General features: G+C 52.7%; 1 protein-coding gene across 5 annotated transcripts in view; it reads right to left on the bottom strand.

The window, feature by feature from the left end:
• Nucleotides 1–1841: 1841 nt before the first annotated feature.
• The window catches only part of PLA2G2C (phospholipase A2 group IIC), a 21647-nt gene continuing 1261 nt past the window's right edge, over nucleotides 1842–22227 (bottom strand). For all 5 annotated transcript variants that reach the window (XM_047728292.1, XM_047728296.1, XM_047728291.1 and 2 more), the window contains 5 exons: nucleotides 17965–18137; nucleotides 15320–15435; nucleotides 13239–13383; nucleotides 11473–11576; nucleotides 1842–3259 (listed from right to left, as the gene is read on the bottom strand). In XM_047728292.1, coding sequence (XP_047584248.1) covers nucleotides 3090–3259; nucleotides 11473–11576; nucleotides 13239–13383; nucleotides 15320–15413 — 513 coding nt within the window. In that variant the 5' untranslated portion in view covers nucleotides 15414–15435; nucleotides 17965–18137 and the 3' untranslated portion in view covers nucleotides 1842–3089. The remainder of the gene's footprint in view (nucleotides 3260–11472; nucleotides 11577–13238; nucleotides 13384–15319; nucleotides 15436–17964; nucleotides 18138–22227) is intronic.

The raw sequence follows: 22227 nt of genomic DNA, 5'->3' as shown, positions 1-22227 counted from the left end.
GCTTGAGAAACAGCACGGACGGAGGCCGGAGTAGCTGAGGTGTTGCAGGGAGAGAGTGTAGGAGCTGGGTCCAGAAGCAGGATGGGGTGTTATGGGGACCTCCTGGCTCCCGGGAGGATGTTAGCACTTAAGGGAAATGGGGAGTCATTGCCCAGCATGAGTAGAGCAGGGACCTGGTGGGACGCCAGGCGCTGTGCTGGCTGACCAGCCGCTGCGTGGAGAAGAGATGGCAGAGGCCCAGTGTTGGGGGGCCAGAGAGAATGAGGAAGAGCGGCTGCCATCACCCGCCCTGGGAATGGCGGCTCCGACCAGCCATCATGGCAGCCCTGAAGGTGGTGAGAAGTGGTCAGATTCTAGATGTTTCCTCTCTCATTTTATTTTTTTAATGTGTGCATTTTACTAAGTGTTTTATAAATACATACAGAATCTAGTTTTATTTTGAAAGGAGTGCCAACAGATTGGATGTGGGATGTGAGATATGAGAGAAAGAATTTGACATGCGGATTTTTGCCCTGGGTGGGGGAGGGCAACGATGGAGGAGGTCCCCCACCCAGTGGAGAAGGGGAGAGGCGGGTGGCAGAGGCTCTCGTGTGCGTGCATATTGAATTACCTTCCTTCCCTTTACAGGGAAGCTCTGCACACCCCGCTGGGCCACCCCGAGAGCCCACTTTGTGTTTTGGCCCCCAGGTGAGATGTCAGACCCTTAGCATTCCTCTGGGAAGCCTGGCCTGGCCCTCCTAGATGCAGTCATCGCTCCCCATGCGGACCCTGTTCCAGCATATTCTGCAGCCTGCTTTGTGGTTGCCTGTGGACTTGTGTCCCCTGATCTGAGAGCCACTTAGAGTCTGATGCCTCTTTGTTTCTCTGCTCTTAGCACAGGGCCTGGTTTGGAGCAGCCCTGGGAGTGCACCTGTGGGTATGGGAAAGGCTGTCCTTCCAGGAGAGCAGGCTTTCCCAGGGAAAGTCAACGACATCCCTCTGCAGTTCCACGTCTCAGACCCGAGCAAGGTGGCCTGGATCTCTCTGGAACCTCTGTCCCCCATGCAGAGTGCAGTCCTGGCCTGCCTCTTCCTTGGTGGCAGATGGCCCAATATGTCCAGAGCCCTGAGCTGGCCTCTGCTGTGGTCCGAACCCTGCTGGGAGCCGAGGTGCCTGGCTGGGACCGGCCACACCAGGTCCGCACCCACCTCTCTGCAACCGCCTACCGCGTACCGTCGCCAATAGATACTCATTGACCTCAAGCTCCTTTTTTGTGCTTGTAATGACTAGAGCATGCGGGTAGGGGAGGAGAGAAGGAAGGGGAGGAAGGGCGGGCAGGTGAATTTGCCACTCGATTTTGCCTGCTGAACGAGGCAGAGCACAGAGCACCAGCTCCCAGGCCCTCTGCCGACCACCCCTGGCTTCCCTTACTGTCTTCACATTAGGGAAGCATCACTCAATCCAGATTCTAAGTGTCTGAACTTGAACTTCTAAAGGATGCTATGGCTCTTGAAGTTCTCCCCAGGATATTGAGGCCTGATTTTGTTTGTTTTCTTAAAAATCTCTGAATCCCTACTGCCCAGCACTGGTGGGGGTGCCTGATGCTCAGTGGGGGCTCACTAAATGTTTGTTGGATGACTGTGTGATCACAGCCCCTTACATGTTCTCCCTTATTATATGAGCATGGCCTTCCTCCTCCCAGACCTCAAGGTATGGGTCAGAGGCCACGTCTGTAATATTTTCTGGCCTCCAAGGGCAGCACAGTGCTGAGAACCTGGAGTCTCCAGGAACAAAGACCCGTTATATTGGTGAGCTATCCTGTGTAACAGACCACACCACACCTTAGCGACTTGAAATGGCAGCCTCTATTCAGCTCACAATTCTGCAATTGGCAACTTAGCCTGGGCTCAGCCGGAAAGTTTTCTTTGGTCCCAGAGAGCTTCTCTTGTGGGTCATGGTCAACAATGAATGGGTTCTGCTGACCTTTGCCAAGAGTTCTTATATGTCCTATGTCTGAGTGGACACAGCGGGGCTGATGGACTTTGGCTCCCACCTGCCATTGGGCCAGCCCAGGCTTCTTCTTGGTGGAGCCTGGCATCCTGAGAGAGTAGAGCACCAGGTCTCCTTGGCCCAGGCTCAGGAACTGGCAGACCATCCTTAGGTTCCACTACATTCTATTGACCAAAGTAACTCACAGGGCCGGCGTGGAGTTCAGATTCAACCACTGGGAAAAATAAACTCTACTTCTTGATGGACAAAGCTGAGCATTCCTTCACGAGAGGCAAGGATGCAGTGAGGTTAAGGACAATTGTGGCCAATTGTGCATTTTGCCATGCCAGTGGGGCATTAAAAAGAACAGAATCTGCTCAGCTCAGGTCACTTTAGTGTTCATTAGACTCTAAGTCTGATAGCACTAGGAGCTTCTGAATTTGGATAGAAATTTTGGGTCCCTCTGATGCCCCCTTCCAGGTCCTTTCTCCATCTCTGTGACATTTTCCTGGCTATGACACCCATGTGGCAATGGTGGGTGTGGATATCCTCATGCTCTGTCTCCGGAGAGATGGAAATGGCATTAATCTTTCCTACCTGAGGGATTTGGGAGAGCAGAACTAGAACAGAGGAAAAACAAAGTCCAAGTGCAGCTCTCAGATCTTTGGCTATGTGCCAAGACTGTGTTTTGCAAGATCCCTGCTCTGCCCACACCTGGATGTGGGTTCCCAAGTCCACCCTGCATCCTGATTTGGGGATCAGGGTGGAGGGAGAACTTAGGGTAGATCCTGCATCCTCTTCTCCTTCTAGAAATTCCTGGGTTGGGGTTCAGAATATCTCTCTATCCTACCACCAGCTGATTGCTTCTGAGCACATATGACTATCGCAAAGCGTTATTTATTTGTGTCTACATGTAGGGGCTCCCTCCATAGCATGCCAGGGTTCTATCTTTTCTGTTGCTGATCAGCTGCCCTCTGGGGTCGAGTGACAAAGGAGTACCCTAGGCCATGTGCCGAAGGGTGACTGCAGAACTAGAGCCTCTTGGGGATGGCATGAGAAGGCTTCAGGAAGGACAGGTGACCTTGGATCCCATGCTGACCGATGAGGGGGCCCGTGGCTGCCTAGCACTGGAGCTTATGCCTGCCACAGCGGGGCCGGCTGGAGAAGAACGGCTTGAAGTTTTTCTCGTAGGTGGGCAGGCTCTCTCGGAAGCAGTAGGCAGATTGCCTGTCACACTCACATGCCCGCAGCCCACAGAGGCAGCTGACGCTGGGGTCGAGGGCACATTGACCTGCAGAGAGAGAAGGGGTCACTGGGGGCTCCGCTTGGTTCTAAGGTCTGGGAAAATGGGGGCTTGCTGCAAGGGGTCAAGGGTTGGAAACAGAAAGGGAAGAAATTGGGAGTCTGCCTTCTGGGTCCCTGGTCACATCTGGACATGCCACAAGGACTGGAGTGAAGAGAAGCCTGGAAGGAAATGGGGAGCGGAGGCTGGGCTGCACATGGGGGTGCCCTGAGTGGGCACACAGACCAAGGACATGGGACCCACTTTCTCAGAACTCACTTCATATAACCAGCTGCTTGCTTGACATCTCGCTGGGATGTCTCAGCCATCTCCAGCTTAAGGCATTCAGAAGGGAACATTCAATGTAGTGCTCCCTCTGCCCACCAACCTGTCCTTCACCCACGCTCGCGGCTCGAAAACGGCACTGCCTCCTACTCGAGCCTGAAAGTGAGCAGCAGCCTGGGTTCCTCCTCTCCTTCCACTTTGCACATCCAGTCCACAGCAAACACCACCGAATTCTCTGTTTAGAGTACTTCAGACTCTGCCCTCTTCTCTCCACCTTCCTGGCCACTCCTGCTTTCCCGGTCCCCACCAGCTCTTCCTCCCTAACAGGAGGAAATGAACAGGGACTTTCTTAGACTGTCACCCCATCAGGTCCACTCTCCTGCTTCAAGCCCCAGTGCAGTTTCCTAGTACTGCGGGAAGACATCCAAATTCTCACCAGGGACCAGAGAGCAGCCTTGCTATGATCTGGCCCTTGCAAACCTCTCCTTCCCCACTGTCCTTTGCTCTGCTCTGGGAACATTGTCCTGTCACATGCTTGGCTCCCTCTTGTCCCAGGGCCTTTATTCTCGCCATTCTAAAACACTTCTCTCCAGGATCTTCAAGTAACTGGATCCTTCTCCTCCTTTGGGTCGTGGTCAGATTTCCTCTCTTCAGAGAGGCCCTCCCGGGCCCCCGACCTAGAGCACCATCCAGCAGCCCCTCTCCCGTCTATCTCATTCACTGTGTTTTGCACAACCCATGCATTTCTTATGCATTTGCTTGCATGTGTCTGTCTCCCCTCGACAGAGTGTGAGCTCTGCGAGGCCAGGGTTTTGTCTGTCTTGTCCATCACAGCATCCCCAGCGTGCAGAACAGATGGTAGCGCATAGTGGGTGCTCATCCGAGGGTCGCAGATAAATGAATGCAGCCAGCCTCTCTCTGGGCCTTTGGGGTTGAGTGTCTGCCCTTTGGCCAAGTCACCACTAGATGGAGATCTTTTATTTAGTTGCTAGAGTTGCAGTGCTGTGTGTGTGTGTGTGTGTGTGTGTGTGTGTGTGTGTGTGTTCCGCTCTCTTCTGAGGGTTGGGGCTGAGGAAGGGAGGCAGCCAGACTCACCAGTTTGTTGATCATGGGCAAGTTAGCTGCAGCATCCACATTTACAAAATGATGTTGAGAACTGTAAGTGTCAAAAATAAATAATGGTATCTGTGGTGTAGTCTCGTTGTGAGGGTTTTGGCCACCGGGTACGGAGGGAGCAGTTTGCACGTGGCAGGCACACCCACCGTGCTCCGTAAGTGCTGACGGTGATGACGATGGTGATGCTTCTGGGAAGAAGAGGAGCCCTTCAAAGTTGGTCCCAGTGCCGGCCGTCCTCCGTTCGTTTGCCTTTCTCCCTCTGAAGTCCAACTCCAGCAGCAAGCTGTCCTCCCACACCTCCCCAGAGACTTCGTTTCTCAAGATGCATCGACAACCATCCTACACTCCAGCTGTGCCCTCCGTGTGCCCTCCTGGAGTGTGCCAGGGATGTTCCCACCCCTGGCTCTCGGCTCCTGCCACTCCCACTGCTCCCGACACCTGGGTCACCTTTGCCCTCACACTCCTTCTTTCCATCTGAGAAAATCCTTCAGGATTCATCAAGCCTCAGCTCCCCCCAAGAAGCCCCGCTCAAGTCCCTGTCCCCTCCGGGTCTCTGGTCTCCCTCGTACCCAGCACACCCCTTGCTTCCTGCCGTGGTCTGAAGGGGTCCACTTGGACTCGTGGCTTGTGTCCTCAGGGGGCTACTTGGATGCAGGGCACTGCCCCCCTTCAACCATGCTCTCTTCAGGAAAGGGCCTGCCACTCGTCCAGGCCACTGTCACTCATCCAGGCCACTGTCACTCTGCTTCGGTCCCCTCCTCTTTCTTGTCCTCTTTCTGGTTACCTCTGTCTTCTGTTTCTCTCTTCCTCTTTCCCATCTCTACTGTCCTTTGTCCTTTCTCTTGCTTTGCTGTCCCTTTCTGGCTTTGTCTGCTCCTTTCATACACACAGATTCTGACCCTCTCCTGACACACAGTGTGACCTCTGAACACCTCACCTGGGCCCCAGGCTCACTGGAACTGATCTTGAGCCAGGGCCAACGGCTGTGGGCTATCATTTCCGGGGCATCCCATAGCCATGGCCGGGCCAGACCCCTCAAGACCTGGAAGGAGAGGAAGCCTGGGCCGAGGAATGTCCTCCTTGCGTGCCAGCTCTTCCCAACCAGCCCGAATCCAGTTCTGCATCTTTCGGTTTGCTAGTGGAGACGCCAAGACAGGAACTGAGCCTTGAAGAAAGGACCTGAAGGTTTCAGGGCTGTTTCTCTCAGTCCGTGGAGTAGACTTCCACAATGGGACGAAGCAGGACGCTGTACAGGAATGTTGGCCACAGAGAACTCGGGCTGCTGACAGGCCTCCACCTGCCTGTGTCCCAGGCCTCTACCCTGCTCTCTAAATTCTCTCCCTGGGCCTCTGGTTTGGTCTCAGGGAGTTAAATGCCATCTGAGGGATGCCTGCTTGGCTCAGTCGGTTCCGTGTCTGCCTTTAGCTCCAGTCATGATCCCAGGGTCCTGGGATTGAGTCCTGCATCGGGCTCCTTGCTCAGTGGGAAGCCTGCTTCTTCCTCTACCTCTCCCCGTGCTTGTGCTCTCTCTCTCTCTCTCAAATAAATCAAATCTATTTATAAAAGAAAAATAAATGCCATCCGAACGCCCATGACTCTTGGGTTCTTGTCCCAGCCAGGTGTCTCCCCTGAGGTCTAGACTACCGTGCTCCTGGACACTTGACTTCCCCATCGGGTGTCTGATATGCATCCGAAACTCAGAAAGCCTCATACCAAGTGCTTCCTGAGTCTCCGTAGCCTGTTCTTCCCCATCTGCACAAGCTCAGACAACACCTTCCGCACAGCCGCTGGGACTAAGAACCTTGGATTCGGTCTTTTTCCTCTCCATCCTGCATCTTATCCATCAGCGACCCCTGACAATTGACCTACAAAACACCCGGCATCCAGCACTTCTCTCCTTCTCCACTCCACGCCCCGTGGAAGCTTCTCCCAGTGCTCACTAATGGCTCCCCATCTTTCCTCCCCGGCTCCCCAATCACCATGGACAGTGGCCGGAGTGATCTTTCTAAAGCAAGAGTAGACCGTATCCTGCAGCAAACGCTCTGGCAGCTTCCCCTGCAACGGAAGGAGAAGACACCCTCCTCACCTGTCCACCCAGCCCTGCGGACCCTTTCCCCGTGCGACCCCAGCCACTGCAGTCCCGATGCCCATGGCCTCTGCTCCTGCCACACTGGCTAAATGCTGCTTCCTTCAAGGGCTTCTTCGGCCCCCTGAAGTAGCTGTCCTTCCCTCTCCCTGTCGTCATTTCTTGTTGGAACACTTCACTTGTCAATATTTGGGAATACTGACTTGCTCCCTGGAGGCAAGCTCCCTGGGCAGGGAGTGTGTCTTCTCATTACATATCTTCCGTCCTAAACATCCAGGGAGCACTCCGTCCCTAGGTGCTGCTGCCCCACTGGCTGGAGGTTCACCCTCTGTGCAGCAGCAAAAGATCTCCCTCCCAGGCAACGGGAAGCGGTGTTCTCCATTCAGACCCGCCGCCTGCACGCTTTAGGGTTTCAGGCAAGTTGCTTGTCCCCAGGCCTGTTTCCTCGGCTTTCAAATCGGGAAACAGACATTAGCGTTGACTATTTTATGAGTTCATTCATTCACTCATCAAACAGGTATTGAGTTCTGGACACGTGCCTGGCCTTTGGCTAGGCACTGGAGGTCCAGGTCTGAGCCCGCAGACCCCACTTTGCATAGCTCTCAGGGTGTCCTTCTTTGTGAGTTCTAACGAGGACGGGTGCCCCCCACGCAAGACAGGCTTTTTCCTTGCCCTCCTGGAACTCACATTCTGGTTGGAGGGAGAGTGGACGCGTAAACAAACAAGGCAATTTCAGGTAGAGACAAATGTGAGGAGAAAAAAAGGGTGATGTGTCAGTGGGTGAGGTGTTGTGAGGGATACATCCAGTAATGAAGGAGGAAGAGCTTTGCACACCACAAATTCCAGTGGTTGCCATGTTCACCTTCCCTCGTCGGTGGAGGGAGACGTCAGAGGCTGTCAGACACGGAGGTGGAAGAGGGACCAGGGCTGGAACCTGGTCTCTGCCTCCCATGGCCCCTTGCACAACGCATACATGGCTGTGTGGGTGGAGGGGGTGGGTGTCTCTGCTGGCTAATCTTAAAGTCCCTTGCAAATGCCAAGAACTTACATAAGCCCACTCAGAGGAGGGATAACAACCTCTCAGGTCCCCCGGTTGCTCGAGGGCGGCCGTCCCCACCTGGCAAATTGGCCCAGGGCTTGAGTTATAGGCCTTTCTTTGCACTGATCTCCCAGTGACATTTAAAGACATGGACAGGCCAAGTTGCTTTTCTCCTTTCCCTTCCCTGCTCACTAACTGCATCCCGGATCAGCTGCAGGTTGCTAGGCAACCTGGGGCCAGGCTCTGGGTAGGGATTTCAGAACTTGGAGGTTGGGGGTTGGTGGTGGGGGGAGGCAGTTAACCCTTACGGGGCTGCACTTTGAACCGCAGTGTAACTGAGGTGGGAAGAGCTTTTCTTCTCTAGGGAGTTAATGACGTTAGCTTGAGGGGATACAAGGGCAAAGGAGAGGCTTCCGAGAAATCTAACAGTCATGAAGAAAATCCCAGTGCTATTCTGCAAAAGTAAAGGGGAAAAGAAAACTTAGGGGCAAAAAGAAGTCCCGGCTTCTAAAAGGAAAATCATTGCCTAAGCACCTGCTATGGGCCAGACCCTTTAGTGCGGTTACTTTAGCAACTTTATGAAGTGCAGAGTATTAGCCCCATTTTAAAGATGGGGAGACTAAGGCCCAGGGTAGTCATGCAATTATCTGGCTAGAAGTGGTGGAGCTGGGATTCAGACCCAGCTCTAAGCCTGACTCCCAAGTCTGTGCTCTCTCTGGCCCTCTTAACAAGGAACAGAAAGCTAGAACAGAAAGATCTGGGGCATCACAGGAGCCGAATTCATCTGCCTTTCTCTGTCCGCTGGGCCGGTGCTGCGCATTCTGATGAGGATGTTGCCAACAAGGAGGGCAAATCCAATAAGACTTGCAATTGTGGGAGCCCTCCAACCAAGCGCACCCCCCCCCCAACACCCTCTAAGCAGCCCCATGCCATGGGGGGGGGGTGCAGTGTGAAGCAGGAGCACCAGCTCTGCGACCAGACAACCTGGGTCTGACTCAGGACTCTTTTCCTGGCTATGTGACCGTGGCCATCTCAGCTAACTTCTCTGAGCCTCAGGGTCCTTCTTGATAACCACATTCACCTCAAAGGAGGATCCCAGGGGTTAGGGTTCGCTGTGTAAAGCACCTATCACAGATGCTCACAGACCGCGGCTGTCACTAATGCACCTGTTTTGTAGATAAAAAAAAAAAAAACAAAACTGAGGCCCAGAAAACTCATGCCAAGCAGTGCATTCCAGAGCATTGGAAAAGCTAAAGACACATGTGTTTTAGTCTTGCCTGTTAATCACATCAAACGCTTACGCTCTCTGAGCCTGTCTCCCTGTCCCTATAATGAGAGGTTGGTCTAAAGGGACCCCAAGGGCACTTTCGGCTCTGGAGAATGCAAGGAGAGCAGGACCTGAGTCTGCCTTGTTCTGTGTCCCAGCCCCTGCACAGCACTGGCTCTGGATGGGCACCCAGTAGGCACTCAGGCAATACTGGACAAGTAATGAATGTGCCTGGGTCTGGTTTGTGGGCTCAGCAGGTACCAGCAGCAGACCCACCATCAGAACTCAGATCACCAGCTCCTGGCCCTCCTCCTGGGAGCTGGGGTTTGGCAAGGTCAGGTGGGGAGGACAGGGGGTTGGCCTGGTACTCACTGTCTGGGAAGCACCTGCCCCCTCCCCATGCTAACGCCCTTAGCAGGGTGCCGGACTCCAGGAGGTCTTCTCAAGCTTTAGGGGCAACTGGCTGCCTGGTAGGATCTGTGGGAAGCACAGCCCAGGCTGCAAACTTTCCCCACCAGCTCCCAGCTCGGCCCTGCACCTCCCACCACCACCCAGCAGGTGCCAAGCAGAGGATGCTTCTGTGTGCCACTTTGGCGGGGGGAGGGGAGGGGTCCATCTTGTCACTCAGATCACTGTTTTCCCCAGCTCCTGGGGTCCCAGGCTGTGGCTCTGGCCCTACATGGGAGAGGGAGGAGAACTGCTAAAGAAGCTGCACCAAAAAAAAAGAAAAGAAAAGAAAAGAAAGAAAGAAAAGAAAAGCTGCTCCAGGTGCAGAGGACAGAGGCTCGCCCCAAACCTGGGACCGCAGTGTGGGCAGGTGCTCCACACAGGCTGAAATTCTACTTCCCTTCTCAGATCACCTTTTCCCTTCTTCCTCAGTCCCCACACTTCATGGGGGCACCAGAGGACAGAGCTCCTCGAGGATATTTTCTCTAAAAGTGGTAACTTTTCAAGCACTTTAAGGTAACACTTGACATGACAGATGTTGTGATCAAGAGGAAAAGCAATGAGAAGAAACCATATGGATGTGAGACCATGAGCCAGGCTGAGAGGAGTGCACCTGCTCCAGCCAACCGCCAGGCTTGACCCCCTGACTCCTGCCAAGGGTGGGAGCGGGGAGGAAGGGTGAGAAGAGGCAGCCAGAAGCTTGGTCCCTGCCTCTGAGGGCATCGTGTGTCAAAGTAAGCAACACTTCAGGGGCAATTTCCTCCAGCCCTCTTCCCTTGCCCACCCACCAGGCCCTGACCCCATCCCAGCCCCTGCACATGGTCTGCAGGATCTCCCAGGAGACACAGCTTTAGGTATGAGCACTGTCATGGCCAGAGAGCTCCAGCACAGAAGTCTCTTTGAGCTCACGTGGGAAATGGGGGTTCTCCTCATTGACAGTGTGTCTGGGGGCTGAGGGCTGTGGAGGCTGAGAAGTAGACCATCTGTCCTCCCATTGTGGGGCTCTGAGACCCCAGCCTCATCCCCCAACCCCGCCCGGCTCAGGTCTCACCACTGGGTCAGGGACACCGAATAGTCCTAATGCTTGGTCCGTCTTGATATGTCCTGAGGGAGGGCTCCAGGGTTGGGGGGCGCTGGGAATCCCTAGGGTTTGGGCACTGAGCACCCATTCTAAGGTGGGGGGAATGAAAGGAAGGGAGGTGGCTGTTCCCTGGACTTGGGGGGCAGGTGAATTCCGACACACTCACAGCTGAGCACAAATACACGTAAGGAGGAAAGTGGTTTGTGCAACTCTGCAAGGCCAGGTGGGAGGCCAGTTGCCTGAAGGGACACTCAAATCACTGGCTCCCCTGGAATGAATGACATTTATGAGAAAGTTACAGCCAGGGACTTTGAATGTACTTGCTCTTCAGACCAAACTTTCCCTAGACACACACCCCAGGAGCCCCCAAACACGCTCTGGGATAGCGGGGGCCACTCCCCACCTGCTGGACACTCAGTGCTTGCCCACCCTTGTTCTTTGCTCTCCTCCTTGAATGGCCTTGATGACACATGAGTTCCCTTCCCCGACCCCTCCTATTTACTTTTGTGTCCCCCGCCTCCAGCCGCCCCTGACAGCACCTACCAGGGCTTGGCATGTCCTCGCCCTTAACAAATATTTATTCAACTGAAAGACAGCTAAGCTGCTTTGTTAACACATGACAGACAGAGGAATGTTCTGGACAGCAACAGTTGCCAAGCAAAGCTGCAAGATTCAATGTAATCTCAAGTCAACAACTACTTATCGAACAGGTGCTATACCCCAGGCTCCGTGCTGGAGATGCAGCCATGGACAGGAGAGGCCAGAGACCAAGCAAGCACTCCCAAGAAGCTCTGATTCCTAGAACTGTCCATCTTCATCTCAAAGCGCTCCTCTACCAGGAGGCAGGCATTAAGGAGATGCCCAGGTTCAAAGTTATGTCCCCGCAGAGAGGGCTACTCACAGGCCACGGTCCCGTTGGCGATGTGGAATTCGTAGCTGTTCAGCACGGGCTGGCAACCAAACTGCTTTAGCTTCCCATAGCAGCAATCATGCGCCAGGCAGCATCTGGGGGCCAGACCAGAGCAGGTGATGGGGGAGGGCCTCGGGGTATCAGGGAGGGGGGACAGAGGGGCGGGGGGAGCCGTGGGCAGACCCTGGAAAGGACGCCCCTGCCTCCTCCCCAGAGCGAGAAAGCATTGATGACAAGGAGGTAAGTTCCTGAAAATATTAACAATATAAACATTACCACTCACATTTCGTGAGCCCTTTCTAGTACCTTCTGCTATCTCATTAGTTCCTCCATGTAACCCTGTGAAGTGTGATTGTTGTCCCTATTTTTATAGGGGAGGAGATGAGCTTCCAAGGGGGGAATTTCCTTAAATGATACAGCTGGAAAATCTCTCTCTCTCTCTCTCTCTCACACACACACACACACACACACACACGGCTTAAACCTAGGTCCATGTGACTCGGTCATCACATAATGAATTTTTCCTGAGCACCTACCATGTGCCAAGCACTGTGACAGTCTCTGAGAAGACAGGGCTCACCAAAACACCCAAAGCACCATGTTCTCATGGTGCTCAGAGTGGCCTGGGGTGGAAAGGGAGAACACAAAGAAGAGAAAGCAGCTGGGGCAAGACCGGGGACTGGATTCTAAGACACAGAAAAGCAAATGCTCTGGGCCAGACGCTTCCGTCCTTCCTCTCACCAACCCTACCTGGAAGCGGGCTCTTTGCTCTTTGTCATCTTTGTCTCATGGTATTAAAATTGTCATCAGCCTCTGGTCTTGGAAGGGGAGGGACAGAGGGTCAAAGAGTCCGGATTTGGAAACAGGCAAATTCTTATTCAAATCCTGACTTGGCCACTCAGGGGCTGGTGTGTCTTTAGGCTTTGCCATGGTGGTTTAGGGGGTCCTCATGGCTGCTGCCTGTCACCTAGGGATGGGACCACTGCCTTGGCCACCGGATATGTAAAGATTAAGGTAGGTCCCATGTGCCCATCAGCGATGCCAGTGCTCGGCACATGATGGAGGTTCCATCTGTGTCTGTCCCCCTGTAGAGCTCTGGGATTCCTCTGGGTGGAATATTCCAGGCTCTCAGGAGCCCAGCCCCCAGGAATCGAGCTCTAAGAGTGACATTTCGGGTCCCACTGCGAGAACATATTTACGCACGGGAGCTTAAAAGTGGTGAGAAACCTCTTATTTCTCCCCATGAATGATGTACAAGCTTTCCTGTTTCCTCCCTCCCCATGCCCTCGCCAGGTTACGCCAACCTCCACTTCTTCTCAGGACTCACACTCCCCACCCCACGCTCAAGAGTAGGCCTGGCAGCCACGCTGGGCCATGTGGCCTCGCCCAGATGGACAACTTTTCCAAACTGGGCCACTGGGATTCTCTCTCCCGGAATGTGGAATTAGGCCCAGGAGACAGCAGGGCGGCCTTGCCGTGGTCTAATCCTAAAATCTGGGTTGCTGAGCGAAGATCACGTTTGCCGTGACGTTTGAGAACTGAAGACATTTCTCGAGCTCTGAAGCAGGACTGACTGGATGATTCTCAAGGCCTGGTGCAGCACAAGCACGCGGGGCACCAGGATTTCTAGATGGTGGCTGCGGGACTGCGAATGGGCTTCTGTCTCTCGCAGTGTGAGCGTCCTAACACCCTGCCCGCCTCAGGCCTGGGTTTCAGTGCACATGAAAGGAGAGCAGGCCCGGAGCCCCCAGACTCACCTGTCTGTGTCGTCCACGGGGGTCCCTTTGCCCCCAAGGCCACAATAGCAGCCATATCCATAATATGAGAAGAAGGCACTCCGTCCCGTGATGAGTTTGACCATCCTCTGAAATTGCCAGAAGCTGCTGTGGGCAGGGGCCATCACTGCCGGCCAGAACACAAGAAAGAAGACACTGGGTAGTGAGAACAGGGCAGCCTGGTGACTCGAACCGAGAGCGCTGGCCTCTGGGACACCAAGAGACCCCAAAACATGCCCCCAGACATGGGCATCATCAGCCCATGTCATCATCAGCCCCTTTCCTGGGCAAAGGAATAGGATCAGAGAACACTGTGCCCCACAGCCAGTTTCTTGCCAGCCCAGGACGAGAACCCAGCTTCCATGATGTTCGAGACATTACCGTCAACCATGTCTCCCCCCAGAGCACCCCCCACCCCGCCAAGTGGAAAACCACCACTCCAGGCAGAAACACCCTAGGGTCTCATGCGACATTAATGGGAAAAGTTTAAAACCAGAGATGCCAGTTCCTACTAATATCCTCAGGCATGTACAATCTCTTCAGAGGCAGAAAAGATGCCCTCAATCTTATTTTTTTTAATGGCAAATATACAGGGACCTGGCAATTTTTACTTCTACAGAATGTTTACAGAAGTGGGGGTAGAACACACACACACACACATACACACACACACACACACACACAGGGATGTTTGCTGCAGCTTGTCCCTTGTGGTATCAAAAAATTGAACACCACCCACATATCCACTCACAGAGGGAGAGTAACTAAATTGTGTCTTGAAAACATCTACTTTTAATAGCAATCTCTCCGGGATTGAGCAGTGGGATCGAGGAAGTAGGTGGAGAAGAAGATAGGCACCATTTATATACTTTTATGCTGTTTGACTTTTTTTTTTTTTACAGTGACCATGTAATACTTTGTGACCAAGTAATACTTTTCTATTAAAATGGTTGAAATGAACATGTGGAAAAGCCTAGAAGCGTGTCTACCAAACTCTGAAGAGTGGTTACCTTTGGGTGTAGGAAAAGGACTAGGGTCTGGGAAGGATGAGAAATGGCTTCAGCTTGTTATATTCATTTATTTTACTTCTTAATTACCTGCATATATTAATTTTGCAATAAAATAACATAAAAACATGAACTTGGGTAAGAAACATAGAGACAGAGGTGTTTGGAACACATTCACAGGAGACTCCCCATGTGAAACTGTGGTTTTGTTGTCCTAAAGCACCACAGAAGGGGTGAGGAAGTCTGGGGTAGTCACTGCTGTCCCCCAGCAGCCCCTTGAGAGAGAGAGGCCAGGCACTGATCTTGTAGAGAGCCCACCACGGGGGCTGTGGAAGTGGTCCTCCCTGCGTTTCCCCCCACTCCACCTCCGCCAACCCATGATCTTGAAAACTGTAAATTCCACCCCGGACTAAAGGGAAAATGGGAGCTCCATTTCTGACATTTTGACTTAGAGAACTGACAGCTAAAAGCTGAAACAGACAGAAAAACAGATCTGAAGAAATCTCTATGAATCAAACTCATCCAAGTCAAAGAGTTTTGCAACAGACTCAACACAGTTTGCTAGCAAGTTCTTTCTCACTGTGCAGGGGTGTGTTATCTGATCTCCTGGTAGCAATGGCTTATAATTATCCATTATTCCATAAGTCACCATAAGAGAGCCTCTCTGATGAGAATTAATTGTCCCTAAATTAGCTAGATATATGTCTGCGTTCTGGAATCTACGTGACTTTAAACAAAGGCAAAGAAGGAAAGAATAAGAGGCTTCCAAAGGGGGTGTGGGGTAAGACAGTAGTTAAGGCCCCCTTTCTTTAGCAAACGGTTAGCAACCTTTGATTTTCTCGAAGTTTCATGAGGTCCCAATGCTGGGACCAGCCCATTTTGTAGAAGAAACAGAAGGAGGAGGACTTTGGTGGGCACCTATTCCACTCCTGATTCTCTTTTGAGTAACACCTGATTTCCCCCCACCCGATACCACGTCAGAAGGGGCTGCCTGGAGACACGGACACCCAGATGGAGGACAGAGCCCTGGAGCTCTCCCAGCTCCATACTACTTACGGCAGGAGGCAAAGACCACGAGAACCCCAATGGCCTTCATTCCCGAGGACACCACGGGGTCGGGGGCAGGGCGATCACAACTTTCTCTGCTCATGAGGGGTTTGCCAGCCCAACTCCTGAAAATAACCAAAATGAGGCGAGGCCATGTGGGTGCCAAACCCCAATCACAGCTCAGGGCTCAGAGCAAAGGGATCTTTTTCAAACCTAATTATCTCTGAATATGATACCCTTTCTGGTATTTAGAACCTAAATATAAAGATACGAAGGGCTCCGTTGTCTGAAGAGGACAAGTGTTTCTTTTCTTTTTCTGGCAATACCGTCCCCTCCTTTTTTCTTTTGAGGAGTCGGTATTTCCACGGTTCCCAAGTTTAAAGGCATCTAGGGTGTCCGTGATGGAAATCCCACGCCGGGAAGTCCAGCCCCACTAGCACGGTGGGCCCCCACCCATGTCTTCCTTCCCTCCTTGGAAGGGAAGCTCCTCCTTCAGAGGAGCTTAACTCCTCTGAACCTGGGCTTCCGCTCCTATCAAGTGAGTCTAAAAGACCTGTCAGTAATTTCAAACATTTATTAAGGAGTTCCTCAACGCCACGTGCTGTTTTCTTCGAGGTCTTTGCGGGCATTCCATGATTTCATCCTCACAAACTGAGAGACTCTGCTATTGTTTTAGAGACAGAGAGAGTCAGAAGAGCCTTCTCGAGCCCACAGAGCCCCCAGCTTCGCAGACTTGGGGGGACCAATGGAAACAAGGCAGGTAAATCTGCTCGGTACCGAAAATTGCTAGGACAGCGAAACACACCCTTCTTAATATTTGCAGCACTAGGTGTCCTCATATGTGGCTCACTTGCCATAGGACAACAGAGGAGCCTTGGGGACCCCCGTTGTCCCAAGGAGCCTTCCCACCCCCGTTCTGGCACGAGCTCTAAGTGCAAGTGGCCTTGATGTGGCCCGTCAGGAATCAGGCTCGATCTGATAACAGCAGGACTCGGAGTACAAACAGTAGCGCTGTTGATCCCAGAGAATTTGATAGACACTGAGCTTTGGCTAGCTTTACTGTCTGTGACAAAGTTTCCCGGGAAAACTTCAGAATGAGCTCCCTGCTGCAGGGCCCCGGGCCAGTGCATCAGGTGTCCTTGCTACCTCTGCCCCTCTCTGGCCTGGTTCTGCTGGAGGATGTAAGGCTTGGCCTGGACCAGGCCTGGTCTCAGCCAGCCTCCGTTCCAAGTGCTGCAGCGAGGTTTTTAAATTAGGTTCCGTCTCTACAGGCTGGCTCCCTTTCCTCTTCTGAGTCTGCGAAAATAACCGTGCGATGGTGTAGTCCAAGAAGAAGGCATGCACGTCTTTTAGAAGAGCAGGTGATGACGCTTTGGAGAGACAAAGAAAGGGACTCGGGTGTGTTACTGGTAATGAAATCAGTGTCTCTCTGTGCGCCAACTCTTCCTTTATGCGTCAGCTTCTCTGAGTGTCAACTTCTCCCCCTGTGTGCCAGCTTCTCCTCCTCTGTCAGCTTTTCCCTCTGTGTGCCAGCTTCTCTCTGTCAGCTTCTCCCTCTGCTTGCCAGCTTCTCTCTCTCTGTCAGCTTCTCCTTCTGTGTGTCAGCTTCTCCCTGTGTGTCAGCTTCTCCCCCTGTGTGTCAGCTTCTCCCTGTGTGTCAGCTTCTCCCCATGTGTGTCAGTTTTTCCCTCTGTGTGCCAGCTTCTCCCTCTCTGTCTGCTTCTCCCTCTGTGTGTCAGCTTTTCCCTCCGTGTGCCAGCTTCTCCTTCTCTGTCAACCTCCCACCGTGTGTGCAGCTTCTCCTTCTGTGTGTCAGCTTCTCCTTCTCTGTCAGCTTCTCCCTATGTGTCAGTTTCTCCCTTTATGTGTCAGCTTCTCCCTCTCTCCAATCCATCTTTGTTTACTTCCCGACAGGTGTCTCTCCTGGGAGCCTCCCGAGAATGCACTTCTCCATCTCAGAATCTGTGTCCAGGGAGACCAACTTAGTCCCATGTAGAGTGATAAACAGTGAACTCACCTTCAAAAGGAGGAGTTGGAGGGGGCCTTGAGCTACCTTAAATTTGTATTCCACTCCTATTTGCTCCTCCTACAACCCGACAGGTAAAGCCTATCACTTTCCTGTTTGGCAGTTGAGGAAAGCAAGGCTCAGAGAGCAGTGACTCACAGCTACCAAGTGGCAGGACCAGAACTGAACCTCTAGTCCTGACCTCCCAATTCAGCGCTCTTTCCACGTCACCAGGCTCCCTGCCTAGACCTCTTGCCCGTGTGGCCTTTTGAGGGTGACAGAGCATTTTCACAGACATCTACTGGCCTCCACGGCTGTGACTGAGGCGAGACGGGCACGGTCCTCTCCTTTGACTGACCGCTTGCGGGTGCTTTGGATTGCACTGAACTGACAGCAGGGGCACAGGGCCGGAGGCCCCGGGGACGTGACGAAGGGCGAGAGCATGGTGGGGAGCATAGCACGGGCTCCAGCTCCAGCCTCTAGCGCAGCAGCCAGCGGGTCGGCAGGCGTCGGTGAGCAATGCCCTCAGACCCATCCATTCATCTGATGTAGACAACGCTGAAATGTCGCTGGCTTTTCTCCCCACAGAGAAAATGAGCAGTAAAGAACCCACAAGCTCCATAATCAAAGCTCATTCTATTTTGCTCACCTCTTTGTTCCCAGTGCCTCCCGGCACACGCAGGGCCTGGCACACACGAGGATGATGGTGAGGATGAGTCACTTTTGTGTCACACTTCCACACCCTGCGAGGCTTCTGAACACTTTGCAGACAGATACTCAGTACGTCCTCACAGCCCTCAGCCGGAGAAATACCGCTATCACCTTCATCGTGCGAGCGAGAAAGCCAGGCACAGAGAGGTGGGAGATAAATCCATATTTGAGGAACGAATGAAGGAAGGAAGAAATGATCAGAGTCTGATGATGCTTTGAGTGACAGAAACATAAACAAAACTATCCCCTCCTCAGGGCCAGCACGGACTAAGCACTGTTTGTGGATTATCTCCCTTAATTCTCTTCCAAGTCTCCCCTTGTGGCCCAGATGATCAACCCCAGTTTCTAGATGGGAGAACAGAGGCCGGCAGGAGTGAGGGGTTTTGTCCTGCATAATGATGGAGCGAGGACTCGCCCAAGGTGTGTGGACACCAAAACTGGCATCCCTAACCCTGAGCCATTCTCCTGCTTCCCTGTTAGGGCACTGTGCCCAGGGCTCTACCTACCCAAAACACAGTGAACGTTTTTACTTGAGACACAATTCCAGCAAGGGGTCAGCTTCTTTTTCTCAGACCCAGCAGTGGAACGGGAAGGGAGTTAAATGGTGGCTTTTAGTAGGTGGGCAAGGGAGAGAAGGGAGTGATGAAAATGATAATGGACCAAGCCTGCAAACCTGGAACCACTGAGTGTGGGGATGGATAGTTCTGGCTACAGTAACACCATTGCACCTGGAGTGTTGTTGACTTCAAGTCGTCAAGGAAAGGCTGCATTGTGTAAGAGACTGAGGTGCAGGGCAAACAGCTCCATCTTCTCTGTTGGAGAAGAGGGTAGGAGCAGGGCTCCCCCACTTCCTGGCAGAGCCACTGAAAGTTCCTGAAACTTCCCTTCATCACCCGCAAGGTGGAAACAATGAGGCTGCCCCTCCCACGGATTGCCCGCAAGACTGAACAAGTTCCTGAGGTCGAAAGCGCTTGGCCAACAGTAGCCAAGGTGAAGTACCATGTTTGCTATGTTCTGCTTAAGAAGACAGGGAAGGAGGCACAACGTGAATGGATGTTTTCTAATAATATGGGGAAACAGTAGAATCTTGCACTTTAAGAGGTGGATTTCACTATCTAGAAACTTCCCTCTTGCAGGTCCTGTTGGGATGCTCAGGCATCAGGACGCATAGTAACTGTGCCAGCATCTTGGCCTCTCCACCAGGGCACACACTCCGTCCTACTTCTGCTTGAAGATTACCCACGGTCTCAATCAACACATCTAATGGGATCGAGGGCAGAATAGTACACTGGGTATAGACTCCAAAATTTGGAAGCTGCTACTTCAAAAAGAGGCCACCTGCTCTTTGGGGACAAGCTGCTGAGACACTGAAGCTCTTGTCTTCAGCCCAGCCCTGGGGGAGGTCATTTAGACTTCAAACCAGAAGTCCTTGGGGGATGCCAAGTGGCAGCCAGCCGGGTCCCTCGGTGGAAAAGCCAACTGTGGAATCGGCATTGTTTCTTCATTAATTTAACTCATTTGCTGAGCGCCTATCATGAAGTGGGCACCGTGCGGGCAAAGCGGGGGACTCAGACACAGGCAAGTTCCTAGCCTCGAGGAGCTCAGGTCCTGCTGACGGAGGGGCACACGGAGGGTGAAACCAACATGACAATGAGCACTAACCCTCCCCAAGCAGTCACACGTTCCCGGCACATGCTAACACCTTTCCACGTAGCATCTGATTTCAAGCCCAACGCACTCCCATTCTTAACCACCTACGTTCTACAGAGTTAGAAACCAAGGTCCAGAGAACACTAATCAGCGACCCAAGGTCTCTAGCAAGCTAGCAAGCGGTGGGGCCAGGATTTAAACTCAAGCCTGGATTCCAGGGCCCATGCCCACTGCCTCACGACCAGTGCAACAGGTGGGTGCAGGTAAAGGTGCCATGTGGGAATGCCGGGCTGGGGGTGGGCTCTGGAGTACGGGGTGGAATCAGCCAGATTGGGGTTCTGGAACAGCTCGGCCACTCAAGAACTTGAGGGACCCCGAGGGTCAGTTGTTTTTTTGTTTGTTTGTTTTGGTTTGGGTTTTGTTTTGTTTTGCAAAGGAGGCCAATGATGCCTTTCTGGAAGAGAGCACTGAAGATCAGAGGAACTGACCTGGTGAGGGCGGGTGGTGCCATCTTGGACATGTTCCACTGGACCAAAAGGGATCAGCAGAAGCCCATGTGGTTTGGGGTTGAGGAGGAGGTGGTCAGGAAAAGCTTCCATGAAAGAGGTGACTTTTTAACAGGGGCCTTAAAGGATCAGTAAATTTGGATTGACTTCGAGGAAGGAAGCAGGGTGGGAAAGGCATGAGTAACAACCCTGGAGATGAGAAGACCAAAGGCCCGTTCGGGCAATAAACTGGCTGGAACCCACGGAGGAAGCTGGGGAGTAAGGGAACCACGGCTGGGAAGGAGGGCGACCCCACTTTGAAGCTGGCAGAGCAGGTGCCTCTGGCCACGTTTACTGAGAATCCATTTTGCAAGCGTGTCAGAGACCAGGCCTTATAGGGCTCGTCTTTTGAAGACATGTTCTTTAAAGAAAGGGGAGACAAAGGTGACAAAGTCAGCGCTCTCTTTAAAGAGCAGAAAGGCACAGCCATTGGCGGATGGGCTCTCTTTCCTTCCCTCCAGCTTCCCCCGGCACTGTGCGTTACATAGCCCTGGGGAGCAAAGGACACGTCCTGCTGAATATTAAACAGACCCCAGGCATCAGCCCCATTTCAGTGCATGCCCACGTAGGGACACACACACACACACGCACGCACGGTAGGGGGAGAAGCGGATTTGATTTTCCAAAAGATTGCATAATCCTTAGGTGCTATTAAAATAGCTGATGAAGAATCTACTTTAAATCTTTTTTGGGTGGGCGTCAAAGGCCTGAAGAGCATTGCTTTAGATATTTCTGACAGAATCATTTACAAGCAAGAAGCCACCCAGCACAGAGCTGTGAAGCCAATGGCTCCTCAGACCGTCACCTCCTGCACCTCCTTGGGGCCCCAGGTGCCACCCCGGATGTCTAGGGCCGGGCAGGAGGCGACCCCAGCAGGTGGCATGGCCCACCCGCAGCTCCCACAGGTCAGGCACAGCTTTCCTGAGACAGGAGGAACCCTCACTGCTGAAATGATCCCCTCTTCCTGGGGCCCAAAGACCTTCCTGTCAGGGACAGGGGCACATAACCATGTCCAACCCCTGCCCACCCGTCCATTTTTGGCTCAAACTGTATTTTGCAAACAATCTGATCTATAACTCCTGAAGGGCGTGTGACATGCCTCCTCAACCAGACTGTGACCATCTCAGAGGAGGGTCGCAGTCGTGCCCTAGCGCAATCCTGTGTCCGTGTGTCTAGGACACACGAGACAGCAGATATCCGGCCACAATGCTAGGATACCCTGATTCTTTCCTGTGATAATTTGTTTTTTGTCTACTAACATTACCTTCCAATAATATAGTCACGAAATTATTCGTCTGTGTATTCCAAGAGTCTAGAACTGTGCCTGGCACACAATAGTAGTCGTAAGAGTTCCTTCTGAAGCTATGTTAATTCCATTTTGGAAGAAAGCCTTCATCCATTCAAGTTGGGATCTGAAGGCTACGTGGGCATTAGGCAAAGGAAGAGAGGAGGCAAAGTTTGGGGAGGATGGAGAAGACTCTTCCAGGCATCAGGGACAGCAGGAGCAAAGGTCTGGAATGTATGTGTGTGGCCCTTTGGCAGGGAACTGGCTTCGGGGCCGTTGGAGGAGCAGTAGGTCTTGGACAGAGTCAGAGGACATGTCCCCTCCCATTCGAGCAGGAGGGACGGAGGAAAGCAGACAAGTGTGTAGTCTGATGACAAAACACTAACAAGGCTTCCATAGGATGGCTTCTCTTTTGTCTCTGAAGAGGGAAGTAAGGATTCTTCTGCGTTGGAGGAGGGGCAGGGGAGAAGGGAGAGGTTTCAGGAGAGAGTACAATGTTTGAAATAACCACCATAGGAGAAAGGAGACAGAACTGAACTGGGGGAAGTGGGAGGATTTCTGCCTGGGGTTAAGGGTCCAGTAGGTGTTGGAGACCACACCTTTCCATAAACTATGCCAAGGTCTGCGGCTGGTCAAGGTGTCTTCAGCCCCTGGGTGTAAGTGGACTGATGGAGTTTCATCAGGTGGGAGGGACGGAGTGGCAGCAGGACAAGGACGTGGG

Source organism: Lutra lutra, chromosome 4 (assembly GCF_902655055.1).
Source record: "Lutra lutra chromosome 4, mLutLut1.2, whole genome shotgun sequence".
Classification (NCBI taxonomy): domain Eukaryota; kingdom Metazoa; phylum Chordata; class Mammalia; order Carnivora; family Mustelidae; genus Lutra; species Lutra lutra.
This window is presented reverse-complemented; position numbering and strand designations above follow the sequence as displayed.